This window comes from Oncorhynchus clarkii, chromosome 31, assembly GCF_045791955.1.
Source record: "Oncorhynchus clarkii lewisi isolate Uvic-CL-2024 chromosome 31, UVic_Ocla_1.0, whole genome shotgun sequence".
Lineage (NCBI taxonomy): Eukaryota > Metazoa > Chordata > Actinopteri > Salmoniformes > Salmonidae > Oncorhynchus > Oncorhynchus clarkii.
The window spans coordinates 1245484-1266156 of NC_092177.1; the positions used below are offsets into that span (position 1 = coordinate 1245484).

Genomic DNA, 20673 nt, shown 5'->3' on the forward strand with positions numbered 1-20673 from the left:
AGGGAGTAACAATGGTCTAGAGTTTTTGAAGCGCGAGTATGACAAGCAATGTGTTGATCTTCGGTAGCTTTTTCCTCATATTTGCTTTGTTAAAGTCCCCAGCTACAATAAATGCAGCCTCAGGATGTGTGGTTTCCAGTTTGCATAAAGTCCAGTGTAGTTCCTTGAGGGACGTTGTGGTATTGGCTTGACTACAACTGAAGAGAATTCTCTCTGGAGGTAGTACGGTCGGCATTTAATTGTGAGGTATTCTAGGTCAGGTGAACAAAAGGACTTGAGTTCCTGTACGTTATCACGCCCTTCTTCCAGGAGAGTTCTTTCTTCCTCTCTGTGTGATGTACTGAGAACCCAGCTGGCTGCATGGACGGGGACAGTATACCCGGAGAGAGCCATGATTCCATGAGTATGTTACAGTCCCTGATGTCTCTCTAGAAGGAGATCCTTGCCTTGAACTCACCATAGTAATCATGGTTCTGTGTTGTTTCAGGAAGAGCACCATAGTAACCATGGTTCTGTGTTGTTTCAGGAAGAGCACCATAGTAATCATGGTTCTGTGTTGTTTCAGGAAGAGCACCATAGTAACCATGGTTCTGTGTTGTTTCAGGAAGAGCACCATAGTAATCATGGTTCTGTGTTGTTTCAGGAAGAGCACCATAGTAACCATGGTTCTGTGTTGTTTCAGGAAGAGCACCATAGTAATCATGGTTCTGTGTTGTTTCAGGAAGAGCACCATAGTAATCATGGTTCTGTGTTGTTTCAGGAAGAGCACCATAGTAATCATGGTTCTGTGTTGTTTCAGGAAGAGCACCATAGGAATCATGGTTCTGTGTTGTTTCAGGAAGAGCACCATAATGCGTATGTTGTTCCGGTTTTACGAGCCCCAGAAGGGAAACATCTACATCGCTGGACAGAACATCAGAGACGTTGGACTGGACAGCCTGCGACGGGCCGTAGGGGTGGTACCACAGGTAAAACTAACTTGATTAGATTAAATTTATTGATTGTTTATTAAGTTGACTTGGACAACAATCAACTCCCACAACAAGGGGGCAGATGTGGAAGCGAATAAAAACTACAGGTTCTTTCCTTCACATGTGTATTTGTTCAGTGTGTTGTAGTGGAAATTTCCTGTATTTACCAAATCATGAGAGCAAATCACCATACAAGTCAGAGTTATCATAAAGTCCATCTTTAATTATATGAGCTCCATCACAACCCTGTGACTCTCAGATCAATTCAGTGTCTATAAATGAATTCTCTGAGAGTCCCTTACACATTGCAACTGAGATCCTTTATAGCAAAGACACACATAGCCAGACAGCATTGGCTATAAATTATCATTCAGCTTTGGTCTCCTAAACTATGTTCTTATCTCGCTCTTGGTACCACTCAGGACCAACACCATTACCTCACCCAATGGTATACATCAAATACACCCCCTCCTGGACAAGATCACAGAGACACAGTGACTGGCACACAGACATTGTGGAGCCAAGAGATAATTGGTTCCCCCTCAATCATCCCTTCACATGGTTTAAAAGATATGTTTACATATGAAGACAAGCTTGACCCCTCCCCGCTCTGCGGCCCAAGTAACTGAACCCTGACAGAGAACAGATAACTGCAACCGGCCACCACTATAGTACAACAAGATACATTCTAAATGAGAAGTAACTCACAAGCATATAATGAAAATAAAACATCTTATCTATGTTACCCAACTAATTCTGATTCTGCCACGACAGTGTTTCCTCTCCTGATGTGTCCTCTCCTGATGTGTCCTCTCCCGATGTGTCCTCTCCCGATGTGTCCTCTCCCGATGTGTCCTCTCCCGATGTGTCCTCTCCCGATGTGTCCTCTCCCGATGTGTCCTCTCCCGATGTGTCCTCTCCCGATGTGTCCTCTCCCGATGTGTCCTCTCCCGATGTGTCCTCTCCCGATGTGTCCTCTCTGATGTGTCCTCTCCTCAAGTTGAGCTGACGGTATTGATTGACTGTACTGTTTCCTCCCTCACTCTGTCTCTCTACCCTCCTCCCTACCCAGGATGCAGTGCTCTTCCACAACACCATCTTCTACAACCTTCAGTACGGGAACATCAACGCCACGCCAGAGGAGGTGTACCAGGTGGCGAGGCTGGCAGGGATCCACGACGCCATCCTTAGGATGCCCCACGGATACGACACTCAGGTCGGCGAGAGGGGACTCAAACTGTCAGGTAGGTCAGACACACCCTGGTCGGGAGAGTGGACTCAAACTGTCAGTTAGGTCAGACACAACCTGGTCGGGAGAGGGGACTCAAACTGTCAGGTAGGTCAGACACACCCTGGTCGGGAGAGTGGACTCAAACTGTCAGTTAGGTCAGACACAACCTGGTCGGGAGAGGGGACTCAAACTGTCAGGTAGGTCAGACACACCCTGGTTGGGAGAGGGGACTCAAACTACCAGTAGGTCAGACACACCCTGGTCGGGTGAGGGGACTCAAACTACCAGTAGGTCAGACACACCCTGGTCGGGAGAGGGGACTCAAACTACCAGTAGGTCAGACACACCCTGGTCGGGAGAGGGGACTCAAACTACCAGTAGGTCAGACACACCCTGGTCGGGAGAGGGGACTCAAACTACCAGTAGGTCAGACACACCCTGGTCGGGAAAGTGGACTCAAACTGTCAGGTAGGTCAGGCACACCCTGGTCGGGTGAGGGGACTCAAACTACCAGTAGGTCAGACACAACCTGGTCGGGAGAGGGGACTCAAACTGTCAGGTAGGTCAGACACACCCTGGTCGGGAGAGGGGACTCAAACTACCAGGTAGGTAAGACACAACCTGGTCGGGAGAGGGGACTCAAACTGTCAGGTAGGTCAGGCACAACCTGGTCGGGAGAGGGGACTCAAACTACCAGGTAGGTCAGACACAACCTGGTCGGGAGAGGGGACTCAAACTGTCAGGTAGGTCAGACACACCCTGGTCAGGAGAGGGGACTCAAACTACCAGTAGGTCAGACACAACCTGGTCGGGAGAGGGCACTCAAACTACCAGTAGGTCAGACACACCCTGGTCGGGAGAGGGGACTCAAACTGTCAGGTAGGTCAGGCACAACCTGGTCGGGAGAGGGGACTCAAACTGTCAGGTAGGTCAGACACACCCTGGTCAGGAGAGGGGACTCAAACTACCAGTAGGTCAGACACAACCTGGTCGGGAGAGGGCACTCAAACTACCAGTAGGTCAGACACACCCTGGTCGGGAGAGGGGACTCAAACTGTCAGGTAGGTCAGGCACAACCTGGTCGGGAGAGGGGACTCAAACTGTCAGGTAGGTCAGACACACCCTGGTCAGGAGAGGGGACTCAAACTACCAGTAGGTCAGACACAACCTGGTCGGGAGAGGGCACTCAAACTACCAGTAGGTCAGACACACCCTGGTCGGGAGAGGGGACTCAAACTACCAGTAGGTCAGACACACCCTGGTCGGGAGAGGGGACTCAAACTGTCAGGTAGGTCAGGCACAACCTGGTCGGGAGAAGGGACTCAAACTGTCAGGTAGGTCAGACACACCCTGGTCGGGAGATGGGACTCATACTGTCAGGTAGGTCAGGCACAACCTGGTCGGGAGAGGGGACTCAAACTGTCAGGTAGGTCAGACACACCCTGGTCGGGGGAGGGGACTCAAATATCTACCTCAAATAGACTGCATTATTGACTTGCTGTTATGTCTCTGTTGCCGTGTGTTTCAAGACTGTATTATTGACTTGCTGTGTGTGTTTCAGGTGGGGAGAAGCAACGTGTGGCCATAGCCAGGGCCATACTGAAGAACCCTCCTATCCTGCTGTATGATGAAGCTACCTCCTCACTGGACTCTATCACTGAGGAGGTAACTGACACACACACACACCCACCCACCCACCCACCCACCCACACAGAATCAGCTGTTGTCTCTTCTGCAGCTCAGTTTACCAACCAACCAATCAGCTGCGTAGATGTTAGGGGATAGATAGAGTACACTGTGCCCTGAAGTTGGAGAGAACAGGCCACATGTCCTGTTATAGTTTCATACTGAATTACATGTAGATGTGTACTGCTTTCTTATTGTGAAGCTTTTTATATGGGCATATGTAAATAGCATCAGGAGCACACAGGGGTGGGCAGGAGGGGGGATGATGACAGGAGATATTGCTGGCTGCTGCTGTGTTGACTTAGTGGTTTTAATGACATTTTCTCAGAGAAACCGGCTTCATATATATCCTGCCTGTCATATTGGCATCGGTGTACTCCTAGAACATTCTAGAACTATTTCTAACACTTGATGTTCCTGTGTTGTTTCTCTACAGTGTTCTAGAACTATTTCTAACACTTGATGTTCCTGTGTTGTTTCTCTACAGTGTTCTAGAACTATTTCTAACACTTGATGTTCCTGTGTTCCATAATAATGGCGCCGTAGGGGATGGCTGCCATTTTACGGGCTCCTAACTAATGATGCACCGATATGACGTTTTTGGCCGATATCGATATTTTCCTTGCCAAAAGAAACAATACTTTCTGGAAACATTCTGGAAATCATTTTGAATTCTTCATGTTCCTGTGTTGTTCTAGACCCTTCTAGAACTATTTGTAACATTCAATGTTTCTGTGTTGTAGAAAGTTCTAGAACTATTTCTAATACTTGGTGTTTCTGTGTTGTTCTGGAACATTCTAGAACTGTTTCTAATACTTTATGTTCCTCTGTTTCTCTACAAAATTCTAGTACAATTTCGAATAATTCATTCTAGAGCATTCTAGAACTATTTCTAATACTTCATGTTGATTCTGTGTACTTCTAGAACATTCTTAGTTCCATGAAGGGTCTGGTCCAGGACCGGACGTCCGTATTCATTGCTCACAGACTGTCTACCATCGTAGACGCAGATGAGATCATCGTACTCAACAAGGTAAGAAGACCTTCTCATAGTGATTATTCCAAGGAGGGAGCTTTTTTTTTTTTAAATTCAACTTTTCCTGTTGAAAAGCGTTATCCCAAGTATAAATACAGAAAATTACACACACTGAAAGGGTAAAAAACAACATTTGGGAACAAAACAATTTTATACAACTGCAAACTTCAAGGAGTAGTTATATACTTGGGATATATTATTATTTTTAGTTTTTTTAACCTTAACTAGGCAAGTCAGTTAAGAACAAATTCTTATTTTCAATGACGGCCTAAGAACAGTGGGTTAACTGCCTGTTCAGGGACAGAACAGGCAGGAACAACATATTTTTACCATGTCAGCTCGGGGATTCGATCCAGCAACCTTTTGATTGCTGGCCCAACGCTCTAACCACTAGGTTACCTGCCGCCCCACACTGTCACTACATTAAGTAGGTTACTGGCCCAACGCTCTAACCACTAGGCTACCTGCCGCCCCACACTGTCACTACATTAAGTAGGTTACTGGCCCAACGCTCTAACCACTAGGCTACCTGCCGCCCCACACTGTCACTACATTAAGTAGGTTACTGGCCCAACGCTCTAACCACTAGGCTACCTGCCGCCCCACACTGTCACTACATTAAGTAGGTTACTGGCCCAACGCTCTAACCACTAGGCTACCTGCCGCCCCACACTGTCACTACATTAAGTAGGTTACTGGCCCAACGCTCTAACCACTAGGCTACCTGCCGCCCCACACTGTCACTACATTAAGTAGGTTACTGGCCCAACGCTCTAACCACTAGGCTACCTGCCGCCCCACACTGTCACTACATTAAGTAGGTTACTGGCCCAACGCTCTAACCACTAGGCTACCTGCCGCCCCACACTGTCACTACATTAAGTAGGTTACTGGCCCAACGCTCTAACCACTAGGCTACCTGCCGCCCCACACTGTCACTACATTAAGTAGGTTACTGGCCCAACGCTCTAACCACTAGGCTACCTGCCGCCCCACACTGTCACTACATTAAGTAGGTTACTGGCCCAACGCTCTAAACACTAGGCTACCTGCCGCCCCACACTGTCACTACATTAAGTAGGTTACTGGCCCAACGCTCTAACCACTAGGCTACCTGCCGCCCCACACTGTCACTACATTAAGTAGGTTACTGGCCCAACGCTCTAACCACTAGGCTACCTGCCGCCCCACACTGTCACTACATTAAGTAGGTTACTGGCCCAACGCTCTAACCACTAGGCTACCTGCCGCCCCACACTGTCACTACATTAAGTAGGTTACTGGCCCAACGCTCTAACCACTAGGCTACCTGCCGCCCCACACTGTCACTACATTAAGTAGGTTACTGGCCCAACGCTCTAACCACTAGGCTACCTGCCGCCCCTAACCACTTTTCAACAACAACAAAAATCACTGGACGTGTTTTAGGATTTGGGATATTAGACAACGATTTCTTCTACCTTGAATAACATTCAGGTCCCAAATCTTTTCCAAAATGTCCCTGGCCTGGCGCATTTGGTTGATCTTAATTTCCATTCACCAGGACAACCTGCACCACACATCAGAACAGGCCCTTGAGACCGCATCATAAAAACCATCGTTAGTAAAGTTGAAAACACTCATTATTTACCAACTACCTCAGACCACTAGAACAGTAAAGTTGAAAACACTTGTTATTTAGATATTGTTATTAAGATAATGATAATTGTATGTAAGCTTATTTGTGGTCACCTTTGTTCTGAAGATATCAGCGGTCACTTTCTAATAAAAAAACTCCACTAAACACATAATCAACATTATTATGTGTCAATTTGACTGCAAAATAGTATAGTCTGAAAACCGAGATGACCGCAAGATAAATAGAGTATAGACTGAAAACCGAGATGACTGCAAGATAAATAGAGTATAGACTGAAAACCGAGATGACTGCAAATTAAATAGAGTATAGACTGAAAACCGAGATGACTGCAAGATAAATATTGTAGGCTGAAAACCGAGATGGCTGCACGATAAATATTGTAGGCTGAAAACCAAGATGGCTGCACGATAAATATTGTAGGCTGAAAACCGAGATGGCTGCACGATAAATATTGTAGGCTGAAAACCAAGATGACTGCAAGATAAATATTGTACAGAGATCTTCCTGTCCTCGGAAGAATGTCTCTTGTGGTAAACTGGATACGTTGTAGTATCGTCGTTGTGTGTTAGACTGGATCCGTCGTCCGTCCTTTCCTAGCCCATGTTTACAGTGGCCGCTGCTAACTCAGCGGCTAGGAGGTATCACTTCTGTAGTGAATAAGAGTTCAAAGTTCATACCATTCGCAACCAAAGCTCACGCTGAGGTTGGCTTCGTTCTGTAGTCATTATCTGAATCCCTCTGACATCGGATCGTCGTCCTAATGTACCCGGAATAGAAAGTTATTTGCCCTTTTAACGCAGAGGCTGCAGGCCTCGCGTACTCGGAACAGAAAGTTTTATATTTTCGTAAAGGGTTTATATAGTGGAGGGAGAGAAGGGTGTGTTCCATAGTTTATAACCTTTATAACCTTTCCAAGATACAGTTTATGCCATACTATCATGAATAAGAATTTCTCAGATGACAACCGAACTGACATCATATTCATTAAATACCAACGCATTTTTTCAACTGGTTGGATTACAGAAATATGCTTCCTTTCCCCCAAACTTTTGATGTTCCCTGACTCTATGTTTAACAAAGGGATTTTCAATAGTCATATCGGTAGAGTTGAGAGAGAGTTGAGAGAGAGTTGAGAGAGAGTTGAGAGAGAGTTGAGAGAGAGTTGAGAGAGAGTTGAGAGAGAGTTGAGAGAGAGTTGAGAGAGAGTTGAGAGAGAGTTGAGAGAGAGAGAGTTGAGAGAGAGAGAGTTGAGAGAGAGAGAGTTGAGAGAGAGAGAGTTGAGAGAGAGAGAGTTGAGAGAGAGAGAGTTGAGAGAGAGAGAGTTGAGAGAGAGAGAGTTGAGAGAGAGAGAGTTGAGAGAGAGAGAGTTGAGAGAGAGAGAGTTGAGAGAGAGAGAGTTGAGAGAGAGAGAGTTGAGAGAGAGAGAGAGTTGAGAGAGAGAGAGTTGAGAGAGAGAGTTGAGAGATGAGAGAGAGAGGAAAAAGGGAAAAGGTATTTATGGGGGTCATAAACCTCTCCCTCAGGTCAACGTCATGACAGATCATACATGTAACTTTGGCTAGCAAGACAGCCAGCCAACTAACGTTAGCTAGCTAGCTAACTGTACGCTTTAACTTGCAATGAAAACGACTTTCTGACAAAATTACAAACATATAATATCTGGGAATGTATACTGAACAAAAATATAAATGGAACATGCAACTATTTAAACGTTTTTACTGAGTTACAGTTCATATAAGGAAATAAGTTAATTTAAATTAATTAATTTGGTCGTGTACTATGGATTTCAAATGACTGGGTAACAGCATAGCCATAGTTGGGCCTTGGAGGGCATAGGCCCACCCACTGGGATACCAGGCCCACCCACTGGGATACCAGGCCCACCCACTGGGATACCAGGCCCACCCACTGGGGTGCCAGGCCCAGCCACTGGGGTAGCAGGTAGCCTAGTGGTTAGAGCATTGGACTATTAACATACATACTGTAGTTGATCAGACAGTCACATACTGTAGGTGTATGTAGATCGGCAGGTAGCCTAGTGGTTAGAGCGTTGGGCCAGTAACCGAAAGGTTGCAAGATCGAATCCCTGAGCTGACAAGCTGAACAAGTCTCTGTTCCTAAACCGTCATTAAAAATAAGAATGTGTTTATTAATCTCCTTGCCCAGTTAAATAAAGGTAAAATAACATTTATTAAAAACATACTGAGCAGCTCATTATAGACAGTCCTTCGTGACAGACCAATCCAAACTCATCTCTCGGCATGTTCAGCCCATCCATTTTCTCAGCCAATCATGGCTAGCGGGAAGGTTTCTGACTTTTTCAGAGGCAAAACCAACTATGCTCGTAATTTAACAATTGTATTTATATTTACAGATGGCATATAAGTTTGTTATTAAGGCACATGAAAGTTAAAATGTTCCAGAAGGCATTTCTGACCAGAATGCATGTTCTCCTGTGAAGTAGTGACACGCGCGACATACTCTTAGTTTCCTGAAACGAGTCACAATTATAGGATAGGCATTAGAATGAGATGCCTCAATAATAGCTACTATCGGTGGTAGGCCTAATGTCTCTCCAGGAGCTGATCTGTCGTCAGTATTGTGGAATAATTCTAGTGTTAAGGAAAGATTTGAATAGCGAAATCTGATCTGAGAGCAGCACTCCCTTTCTTTCGATCCTATCATTATCGTCAAATGCCTCAACAACACACTTAGCGAAGGTTCTCAACAACACACTTAGCGAAGGTTCTCAACAACACACTTAGCGAAGATTCTCATCAACACACTTAGCGAAGATTCTCATCAACACACTTAGCGAAGGTACTCAACAACACACTTAGCGAAGGTTCTCAACAACACACTTAGCGAAGGTTCTCAACAACCTTCGCTAAGTTTAGTTAGTTATGTACCTCTTTTGGCTACTATATCTATTGAGGTAGTGTTCTCACTTACAACATTAATCTAGTGAGGTAGGAGGAGAGAGGAATGAGGAATAGAAAGGGGAGAGGAGAGGGGGTTGAAGTTTGGTTTGTCTTGTGGTGTGTCTTAGCTCTTTGAAAGCTGTTGGTGATGTTTTCCATGTTCCCCCGTGAGCAGAGGCAGAGCGTCAGATGGAGAGATCAGAAGGTCGTCGTGGCGAGGAGGCATGTTATTCCGTGTCGCCATGGTGTTGGCTCGTTAAGTCACAGAGTTAGAAACAGTCAGTTACGTGCATGCCCACCGTGCCAACACTTCTGCCTCGCTCCCTGGGGGGTGGGATACTTTTATTACTGAGTGGGTGGGTGGGTGAGAGAGGGAGGGGGGTGTGCTGCTGTCGTGTGCCAGTAGGGAAGAGTCAGGTAGAGAGGGAGGGTTTCAGAGAGACGGAGAGTAGGGAAGAGTCAGGTAGAGAGGGAGGGTTTCAGAGAGACGGAGAGTAGCAAGAGTCAGGTAGAGGGAGGGTTTCAGAGAGACGGAGAGTAGCAAGAGTCAGGTAGAGAGGGAGGGTTTCAGAGAGACGGAGAGTAGGGAAGAGTCAGGTAGAGAGGGAGGGTTTCAGAGAGACAGAGAGTAGGGAAGAGTCAGGTAGAGAGGGAGGGTTTCAGAGAGACGGAGAGTAGGGAAGAGTCAGGTAGAGAGGGAGGGTTTCAGAGAGACAGAGAGTAGGGAAGAGAGGGAGGGTTTCAGAGAGACTGAGAGTAGGGAAGAGTCAGGTAGAGAGGGAGGGTTTCAGAGAGACGGAGAGTAGCAAGAGTCAGGTAGAGAGGGAGGGTTTCAGAGAGACGGAGAGTAGCAAGAGTCAGGTAGAGAGGGAGGGTTTCAGAGAGACGGAGAGTAGGGAAGAGTCAGGTAGAGAGGGAGGGTTTCAGAGAGACAGAGAGTAGGGAAGAGTCAGGTAGAGAGGGAAGAGAGGGAGGGTTTCAGAGAGACTGAGTAGCGAGAGTCAGGTAGAGAGGGAGGGTTTCAGAGAGACGGAGAGTAGGGAAGAGTCAGGTAGAGAGGGAGGGTTTCAGAGAGACGGAGAGTAGCGAGAGTCAGGTAGAGGGGGAGGGTTTCAGAGAGACGGAGAGTAGGGAAGAGTCAGGTAGAGAGGGAGGGTTTCAGAGAGACGGAGAGTAGGGAAGAGTCAGGTAGAGAGGGAGGGTTTCAGAGAGACGGAGAGTAGCGAGAGTCCGGTAGAGGGGGAGGGTTTCAGAGAGACGGAGAGTAGGGAAGAGTCAGGTAGAGAGGGAGGGTTTCAGAGAGACAGAGAGTAGGGAAGAGAGGGAGGGTTTCAGAGAGAAGGAGAGTAGCGAGAGTCAGGTAGAGAGGGAGGGTTTCAGAGAGACGGAGAGTAGGGAAGAGTCAGGTAGAGAGGGAGGGTTTCAGAGAGAGAGAGTAGGGAAGAGAGGGAGGGTTTCAGAGAGACAGAGAGTAGGGAAGAGAGGGAGGGTTTCAGAGAGACGGAGAGTAGCGAGAGTCAGGTAGAGAGGGAGGGTTTCAGAGAGACTGAGAGTAGCGAGAGTCAGGTAGAGGGGGAGGGTTTCAGAGAGACGGAGAGTAGGGAAGAGTCAGGTAGAGAGGGAGGGTTTCAGAGAGACAGAGAGTTGACTATTCATCACTGTAGAGTTGATATTCTAATTAATTCTCGATGTCTCCCATTCAATACTGCATTCTGTGTCAGTCTTTTTTACATGGACTTTAGTCGGACTCAGCTAGACTTTATAGTAGAATAATCCTCTGTCTCTCCCTCTCTCTGTCCTTCTCCCTCTGTCTCCCCTCCTCCTCCAGGGTAAGATAGCAGAGCGAGGGGACCACCACTCTCTCCTGGATACTCCAGGCTCTCTGTATGCTGACCTGTGGAACACTCAGAACAGTAAGATACTGAACATTAAGAACAGCCCGGTGGAACTGCAGCCAGAGAGACTCAGCCAGAAGGAGGAGGAGAGGAAGAAACTACAGGAGGAGATCATGAACAGTGTCAAGGGCTGTGGAAACTGCTCCTGTTGAGGAGAGGAGAGACAAGGACATCCCTCAATACCTGTCCTCCCTTCCTCCTTCCTTCACTCACTGACAGCCTGCCCTCAGTACTTTAGTCTCTCTCAGGGGAGGGGCCATATACACATCTCCATCTCACTCCTGCCACAACAAACCCTGGGCTGACTGCCCCTCCCCTTGCTTCTCTTGAGAAGGCGATTGGTGGCCGAAGAGGAGACTGAGAAGGAAGCCTATCTGCCATTGGCTGATGTCTACAGAGAGGCAGTGTTCATCTACCAATCATCTCAGGACAAACCACGCATAAGAGATATTGTATATGATGACATCATGGTGTATAGGGTTGAGTAAGAACAGGACTGAGTAAGAACAGGACTGAGTAAGAACAGGACTGAGTAAGAACAGGACTGAGTAAGAACAGGACTGAGTAAGAACAGGACTGAGTAAGAACAGGACTGAGTAAGAACAGGACTGAGTAAGAACAGGACTGAGTAAGAACAGGACTGAGTAAGAACAGGACTGATGGACTGAGAAAGAACAGGACTGAGTAAGAACAGGACTGAGTGAGAACCGGACTGAGTGAGAACCGGACTGAGTGAGAACCGGACTGAGTGAGAACCGGACTGAGTGAGAACCGGGACTGAGTGAGAACCGGGACTGAGTGAGAACCGGGACTGAGTAAGAACCGGGACTGAGTAAGAACCGGGACTGAGTAAGAACCGGGACTGAGTAAGAACCGGGACTGAGTAAGAACCGGGACTGAGTAAGAACATTAAATTGTATTTGTCAGATCGGTGCCCATGTTGCATGATGTCATCGCGTTTGTTAGAACGGAACACTGGTTGGACTTGTTGTACAAATTCACCTTCATGTCCAACAGAAATAAAGACATTACAATGTGTATAATTATGTAAAGGCATTGGAGAAAGAACATGGTGTTTTTGTGTGATAACCTGAATAAAGAGCAGTGAGACTCAGATTGTTCCTATTATCTGTCAGTCTGATGTCTTTCATAATGTCCGGAGCCCGCTGCCTTTCTGTTCTACCTGATAATTAATTGCACCCACCTGGTGTCACAGGTCTAAACCAGTCCCTGATTAAAGGGGAATCACCCATCTGGTGTCACAGGTCTAAACCAGTCCCCGATTAAAGGGGAATCACCCACCTGTTGTCACAGGTCTAAACCAGTCCCAGATTAAAGGGGAATCACCCACCTGGTGTCACAGGTCTAAACCAGTCCCCGATTAAAGGGGAATCCCCCACCTGGTGTCACAGGTCTAAACCAGTCCCTGATTAATGGGGAATCGCCCACCTGGTGTCACAGGTCTAAACCAGTCCCCGATTAAAGGGGAATCACCCACCTGGTGTCACAGGTCTAAACCAGTCCCTGATTAAAAAGGAATCACCCAACTGGTGTCACAGGTCTAAACCAGCCCCCGATTAAAGGGGAATCACCCACCTGGTGTCACAGGTCTAAACCAGTCCCCGATTAAAGGGGAATCACCCACCTGGTGTCACAGGTCTAAACCAGTCCCCGATTAAAGGGGAATCACCCACCTGGTGTCACAGGTCTAAACCAGTCCCCGATTAAAAAGGAATCACCCAACTGGTGTCACAGGTCTAAACCAGCCCCCGATTAAAGGGGAATCACCCACCTGGTGTCACAGGTCTAAACCAGTCCCCGATTTAAAGGGGAACAATGAAAACACGAAGTGGTACTGGCTTGGCGGTCCGGAGTTGAGTTTGAAGGATCCAGATTATTATTCATTGCGTTTTCTATGGATAACACACCAGCCGTTCTGTATGGTTCCTCCTCCCTGATGCCACGGCCCGGTACTTCCTCCCTACCAGTCTAGTTTGCTTGGTGATGCCACAGCACGGTACTTCCTCCCTACCAGTCTAGTTTGCTTGGTGATGCCACGGCCCGGTACTTCCTCCCTACCAGTCTAGTTTGCTTGGGGATGCCACGGGGTGGCCCGGTACTTCCTCCCTGCCAGTCTAGTTTGCTTGGTGATGTCACGGGGTGGCCCGGGTACTTCCTCCCTACCAGTCTAGTTTGCTTGGTGATGCCACGGCCCGGTACTTCCTCCCTACCAGTCTAGTTTGCTTGGTGATGTCACGGGGTGGCCCGGTACTTCCTCCCTACCAGTCTAGTTTGCTTGGTGATGTCACGGCCCGGTACTTCCTCCCTACCAGTCTAGTTTGCTTGGTGATGCCACGGGGTGGCCCGGTACTTCCTCCCTACCAGTCTAGTTTGCTTGGTGATGCCACGGGGTGGCCCGGTACTTCCTCCCTACCAGTCTAGTTTGCTTGGTGATGTCACGGGTGGCCCGGTACTTCCTCCCTACCAGTCTAGTTTGCTTGGTGATGCCACGGGGTGGCCCGGTACTTCCTCCCTACCAGTCTAGTTTGCTTGTTGATGTCACGGGGTGGCCCGGTACTTCCTCCCTACCAGTCTAGTTTGCTTGGTGATGTCACAGCCCGGTACTTCCTCCCTACCAGTCTAGTTTGCTTGGTGATGTCATGGGGTGGCCCGGTACTTCCTCCCTACCAGTCTAGTTTGCTTGGTGATGTCACGGGGTGGCCCGGTACTTCCTCCCTACCAGTCTAGTTTGCTTGGTGATGTCACGGCCCGGTACTTTCTCCCTACCAGTCTAGTTTGCTTGGTGATGTCACGGGGTGGCCCGGGTACTTCCTCCCTACCAGTCTAGTTTGCTTGGTGATGCCACGGCCCGGTACTTCCTCCCTACCAGTCTAGTTTGCTTGGTGATGTCACGGGGTGGCCCGGTACTTCCTCCCTACCAGTCTAGTTTGCTTGGTGATGTCACGGCCCGGTACTTCCTCCCTACCAGTCTAGTTTGCTTGGTGATGCCACGGGGTGGCCCGGTACTTCCTCCCTACCAGTCTAGTTTGCTTGGTGATGCCACGGGGTGGCCCGGTACTTCCTCCCTACCAGTCTAGTTTGCTTGGTGATGTCACGGGTGGCCCGGTACTTCCTCCCTACCAGTCTAGTTTGCTTGGTGATGCCACGGGGTGGCCCGGTACTTCCTCCCTACCAGTCTAGTTTGCTTGGTGATGCCACGGCCCGGTACTTCCTCCCTACCAGTCTAGTTTGCTTGGTGATGCCACGGGGTGGCCCGGTACTTCCTCCCTACCAGTCTAGTTTGCTTGTTGATGTCACGGGGTGGCCCGGTACTTCCTCCCTACCAGTCTAGTTTGCTTGGTGATGTCACGGCCCGGTACTTCCTCCCTACCAGTCTAGTTTGCTTGGTGATGCCACGGGGTGGCCCGGTACTTCCTCCCTACCAGTCTAGTTTGCTTGGTGATGTCACGGGGTGGCCCGGTACTTCCTCCCTACCAGTCTAGTTTGCTTGGTGATGTCATGGGGTGGCCCGGTACTTCCTCCCTACCAGTCTAGTTTGCTTGGTGATGTCACGAGGTGGCCCGGTACTTCCTCCCTACCAGTCTAGTTTGCTTGGTGATGCCACGGCCGGTACTTCCTCCCTACCAGTCTAGTTTGCTTGGTGATGCCACGGGGTGGCCCGGTACTTCCTCCCTACCAGTCTAGTTTGCTTGGTGATGCCACGGGGTGGCCCGGTACTTCCTCCCTACCAGTCTACTTTACTAACTGTCCTAACTACTCCCCATAGTCTCCTCAGTTCACAGTTCATTTTCTCCCCAGTGAGGTGACCCCCCCATGTTGTTGCCATGCCCTTTAGATTCATTCACCAGCCCAGTGAGATGACCCCCCCCATGTTGCTGCCATTTCCTTTAGATTCATTCACCAGCCCAGTGAGATGACCCCCCCCCATGTTGCTGCCATTTCCTTTAGATTCATTCACCAGCCCAGTGAGGTGACCCCCCCCATGTTGCTGCCATGTCCTTTAGATTCATTCACCAGCCCAGTGAGGTGACCCTCCCATATTGCTGCCATGTCCTTTAGATTCATTCACCAGCCCAATTGGTCCCTCTACCTTGTTGCCAGCCTTAGAATATTTTCCTTGAGCTGGGAAGGTATTTTAAAACAATCATTGTCGTCATAATTTGTTACTATGGCGATCATCAGGTCTTGGTACTTCCAACCAGCTTGTGTGTTATTTGAAGACACAATTCAAACACAACTTATCTATTGCAACAACCAACCACAGGAGAGAACAATATCCTATGAAGGTGTGTTGTGTGGTGTGTTGTGCACACCACCTCTGATATGAGTTAACGTGAACCCACACCTGCCATGAGAATGCACAGTGTCTCATCTTGTTCAGGTTATTACTGGAAAAGAGAATGTTGTCAATGATTTACCTGGTTCAAGGCTAAACATAGTTTCAACTTAACATTCAGTGTGATTTCCCTTTATCTTCTGTTGGCTATATTCAGCCCTCTACCTCTGATTAATTATGAGGACACTAGAGATGTACAGGAATACCCTCACCTTACAATAGAAAAAGTGGTCAGATGACACAGATGCTAAACTAAACTAAAACTAAAGTTTTGCTAGCACCGACTGGAATATGTTACAGGATTCTTCCGATGGCATTGAGGAGTACACCACATCAGTCATTGGCTTCATCAATAAGTGCATCAATGACGTCGTCCCCACAGTGACTGTACATACATACCCCAACCAGAAGCCATGGATTACAGGCAGCATTCGCACTGAGCTAAAGGCTAGAGCTACCACTTTCAAGGTGCGAGACTCAACCCGGAAGTTTATAAGAAATCCCCCTGTGCCCTCCAATGAACAATCAAACAGGCAAAGCGTCAATACAAGTGTAAAGACATCCTGTGTGTAGCTGGTGTAGAGAGTCAGGCGCAGGACAATGTATATTTACTCAAATACAAATGCAAAATATGCGAGCCCACAAATACGAACCGCCTTACAATAAAAAATTACTCACAAACAAACATGGGGGAACAGAGGGTTAAATAATGAACAAGTAATTGGGGAATTGAAACCAGGTGTGTAAGACAAAACAAATGGAAAATGAAAAGTGGATTGGCGATGGCTAGAAAGTCGGTGACTTCGACTGCCGAACGCCATCCGAACAAGGAGAGGGACCTACTTCGGCGGAAGTTGTGACAGTACCCCCCTCCCATGACGGGGCGACCCGGATGGAGAAGGTGGAAATCCCGCAGCAACGAAGGGTCCAAGACGTCCTCCACCGGCACCCAGCACCTCTCCTCCGGACCATACCCCTCCCACTCCACGAGGTACTGAAGGCCCCTTGCCCAACGCCTCGAGTCCAGGATGGCTCGAACAGCATACACCGGGGCCCCCCCGATGTCCAGAGGGGGCGGAGGAACCTACCGCACCTCAGACTCCTGGAGTGGACCAGCAACTACCGGCCTGAGGAGAGACACATGGAACGAGGGGTTAATACGGTAATCGGGGGGAAGCTGTAACCTGTAGCATACCTTATTCAGTCTCCTCATGACTTTGAATGGCCCCACAAACCGCGGATCCAGCTTCCAAAGGAGCAGGTTTCGGGTCGAGAACCAGACCCGGTCCCCCGGTGTTTGCCTCACTGCGGTGGTGGTCGGCGCTCGCCTTCTGCCGCCTCACGGCCCGTTGCAGGTGCACATGGGCGGCGTTCCAGGTCTCCTCCGAGCGCTTAAACCATTCGTCCACTGCAGGAGCTTCGATCTGGCTCTGATGCCAAGGTGCCAGAACCGGCTGATACCCCAGGACGCACTGGAAGGGAGAGAGGTTAGTGGAGGAGTGGCGGAGAGAGTTTTGGACCATCTCTGCCCAGGGGATGAATGCCGCCCACTCCCTCGGTCGGTCCTGGCAATATGACCGCAGAAACCTACCCACATCCTGGTTCACTCTCTCCACCTGCCCATTAGTCTCAGGGTGAAAACCTGAGCTGAAGCTGACCGAGACCCCCAGACGTTCCGTGAATGCTCTCCAGACCCTGGACATAAACTGGGGACCCAGATCAGAGTCTATGTCCTCAGGCACCCTGTAGTGACAGAAGACGTGAGTCTGTAGGGCCGTAGGGAGACCGGGAAAAGGGAGGAGACGGCAGGACTTAGAAAACTGATCCACAACGACCAGAATCGTGGTGTTGCCCTGTGAGGGAGGAAGATTCGTCAGGAAGTCCACCGACAGGTGCAACCACGGCCGTTGTGGAACGGGTTAGGGTTGTAACTTCCCTCTGGGCAGGTGCCTGGGAGCCTTGCACTGGGCGCACACCGAGCGGGAGGAAACATAAACCCTTACGTCCTTGGCCAAGGTGGACCACCAGTACTTCCCACTAAGACAGCGCACTGTCCGACCGATGTCAGGGTGACCAGAGGAAGGTTACGTGTGGGCCCAATAGATCAAACGGTCACGGACAGCAGACGGAACGTACAGGCGCCCAGCTGTACACTGGGAGGGAGTGGGCTCTGTGCGTATCGCCCGGTCGATGTCCACGTTCAGCTCCCACACCATCGGTGCCACCAGGCAAGAGGCCGGAAGTATGGGAGTGTGATCCATGGACCGCTCCTCTGTGTCATACATCCGGGACAGTGCATCTGCCTTAGCGTTCTGGGAACCTGGTCTGTAGGACAGAGTGAAAACAAAACGTGTAAAGTACACGGCCCACCTTGCCTGGCTAGGGTTCAGTCTCCTCGCCGCCGGGATGTACTCCAGATTGCGGTGGTCAGTCCAGATGAGAAAAGAGTGTTTAGCCGCCTCAAGCCAATGTCTCCACGCCTTCAGAGCCTTGACAACAGCCAACAGCTCCCGATCCCCAACATCATAGTTTCGCTCCGCCGAGCTGAGTTTCTTTGAAAAGAAAGCACAGGGGCGGAGCTTTGGTGGTGTGCCCGAGCGCTGAGAGAGCACGGCTCCTATCCCAGCCTCGGACGCGTCCACCTCCACTATGAATGCCAAAGAGGGATCCGGATGAGCCAGCACGGGAGCCGAGGTAAACAGAGCCATCAGGTGACCAAAAGCCCTGTCTGCTTCAGCCGACCACTGCAAACGTACTGGTCCCCCCTTCATCAGTGAGGTAATGGGAGCCGCAACCTGACAAAAACCCCGGATTAACCTCCGGTAGTAGTTGGCAAACCCTAGAAACCGCTGCACTTCCTTTACCGTGGTGGGAGTCGGCCAATTACGCACGGCTGAAATGCGGTCACTCTCCATCTTTATCACTGAAGTGGAAATGCGGTACCCTAGGAAGGAGACAGACTGTTGGAAGAACAGACATTTCTCAGCCTTGACGTACAGGTCATGCTCCAACAGTCGACCAAGCACCCTGCAAACCAGGGACACGTGCTCGGTGCGTGTAGCGGAGTATATCAGAATGTCATCGATATACACCACTACACCCTGCTCGTGCAGATCCTGGAAAATCTTGTCAACAAAGGCCTGGAAGACTGATGGAGCATTTATCAACCCGTACGGCATGACGAGGTACTCATAGTGCCCTGAGGTGGTACTAAATGCCGTCTTCCACTCATCCCCCTCCCGGATACGCACCAGGTTGTAAGCGCTCCTGAGATCCAATTTTCCAACCGTGTATTGACTCGATTGCACTGGCAATGAGAGGCAGCGGGTAGCTGTACCTCACTGTGATCTGATTGATACCCCGATAGTCAATACACGGGCGCAGACCTCCATCCTTCTTCACAAAAAAGAAACTTGAGGAGGCAGGTGAAGTGGAGGGCCGAATATATCCCTGCCCCCAGGGATTCGGAGACATATGTTTCCATAGCTGCCGTCTCCTCCTGTGACAGAGAATACACGTGACTCCTGGGAAGTGCTGCATCTAACAGGAGATTCATCACACAATCCTCCCGTCGATGGTAATTGAGTCGCCTTCTTCTTACAGAAGGCGAGAGCCAAATCTGCATATTCAGAGGGAATGCACACGGTGGAGACCTGGTCTTGACGTTCCACCGTAGTCGCACCTATGGAAACTCCCACACACCTCCCTGAGCACTCTTGTGACCACCCCTTGAGAGCCCTCTGTTGCCACGAAATAGTGGGGTCATGACAGGCCAACCAGGGTAGGCCCAGCACCACGGGAAATGCAGGAGAATCAATAAGGAAGAGACTGATTCTCCCCTTGTGACCCTCCTGCATAACCATGCCCAGTGGAGCGGTGGCCTCCCTAATCAGCCCTGACCCTAATGGTCGACTATCTAGGTCGCGCACAGGGAAGGGCATATCCACAGGAACAAGGGGGATACCTAAACTATGAGCAAATGAACGGTCAATAAAATTCCCTGAATCTACGAGCGCCTTCTGCTGGGAATGCGGGGAAATGAAATAAACGCATACATGTGAGCAACAGGGGGCTCTGGATGAGCCTGATGCCTGAGCCTGTCATGCCTGCTGCCTCGACTCCCTGAGGAACCCCCCAGCACCGACCAGCAGTGTGCCCTCTGCGGCCACAGATGGTGCAGGGAATGACCCTCCGGTCGCCCTAAGTGCAGCACCTCCCAGCTCCATGGGTGTCGGAGCGGAGGTGCTCGGGGATGGAACTGACAGGCCCCGATCCGGTCGTCCATGGGTAGTCAGCAGGTTGTCCAGCCGGATGGACAGGTCCACCAGCTGGTCCAATGTGAGGGTGGTGTCTCGGCAAGCCAACTTCCGACGGACGTCCATGCGCAGACTGCACCGGTAGTGATCGATCAGGGCCCTGTAGTTCCATCCTGTGCTGGCGGCCAGGGTCCGGAAGTCCTATGCATAATCATGTGCGCTCCTCGTTCCCTGCCTCAGGCGGAACAGTCGTTCACCTGCCGCTCGACCCTCGGGCGAGTGCTCGAACACCCGCTTTTGGGCAGTTAACTCTGCGTAATGGTCCAACGCCGCGTCTCCCTCACTCCATACGGCGTTGGCCCACTCCAGGGCTTTGCCTGAGAGGCAGGAGAGGAGGGCGGACACGCTCTCACGTCCCGAAGGAGCCGGGTGGACGGTCACGAAGTAGAGCTCCAGCTGTAGTAGGAACCCCTGGCATCCGGCAGCCGTCCCATCATGCTCCCTCGGTAGCACAAGCCGAATCCCGCTGGAACCGGGTGAAGGAGGGGTGGACAGTGGGGTTGGCGGTAGTGGCATTGGTGGAGGCGTTGGAGGACCTCCTCTCTCCTTTCTATCCATTGTCTGCAGCACGCGATCCATGGCGGTGCCCAGACGTTGTAACATGGTCTCGTGACGCACTCT

General features: G+C 49.9%; 1 protein-coding gene across 1 annotated transcript in view; it reads left to right on the plus strand.

The window, feature by feature from the left end:
• Positions 1-12493, plus strand: part of LOC139391069 (ATP-binding cassette, sub-family B (MDR/TAP), member 7) — a 65352-nt gene extending 52859 nt beyond the window's left edge. The window contains exons 12-16 of the mRNA XM_071138564.1: positions 839-968; positions 2044-2215; positions 3764-3867; positions 4814-4921; positions 11313-12493. Coding sequence (XP_070994665.1) covers positions 839-968; positions 2044-2215; positions 3764-3867; positions 4814-4921; positions 11313-11531 — 733 coding nt within the window. The 3' untranslated portion in view covers positions 11532-12493. The remainder of the gene's footprint in view (positions 1-838; positions 969-2043; positions 2216-3763; positions 3868-4813; positions 4922-11312) is intronic.
• The last annotated feature ends 8180 nt before the right edge of the window (positions 12494-20673 follow it).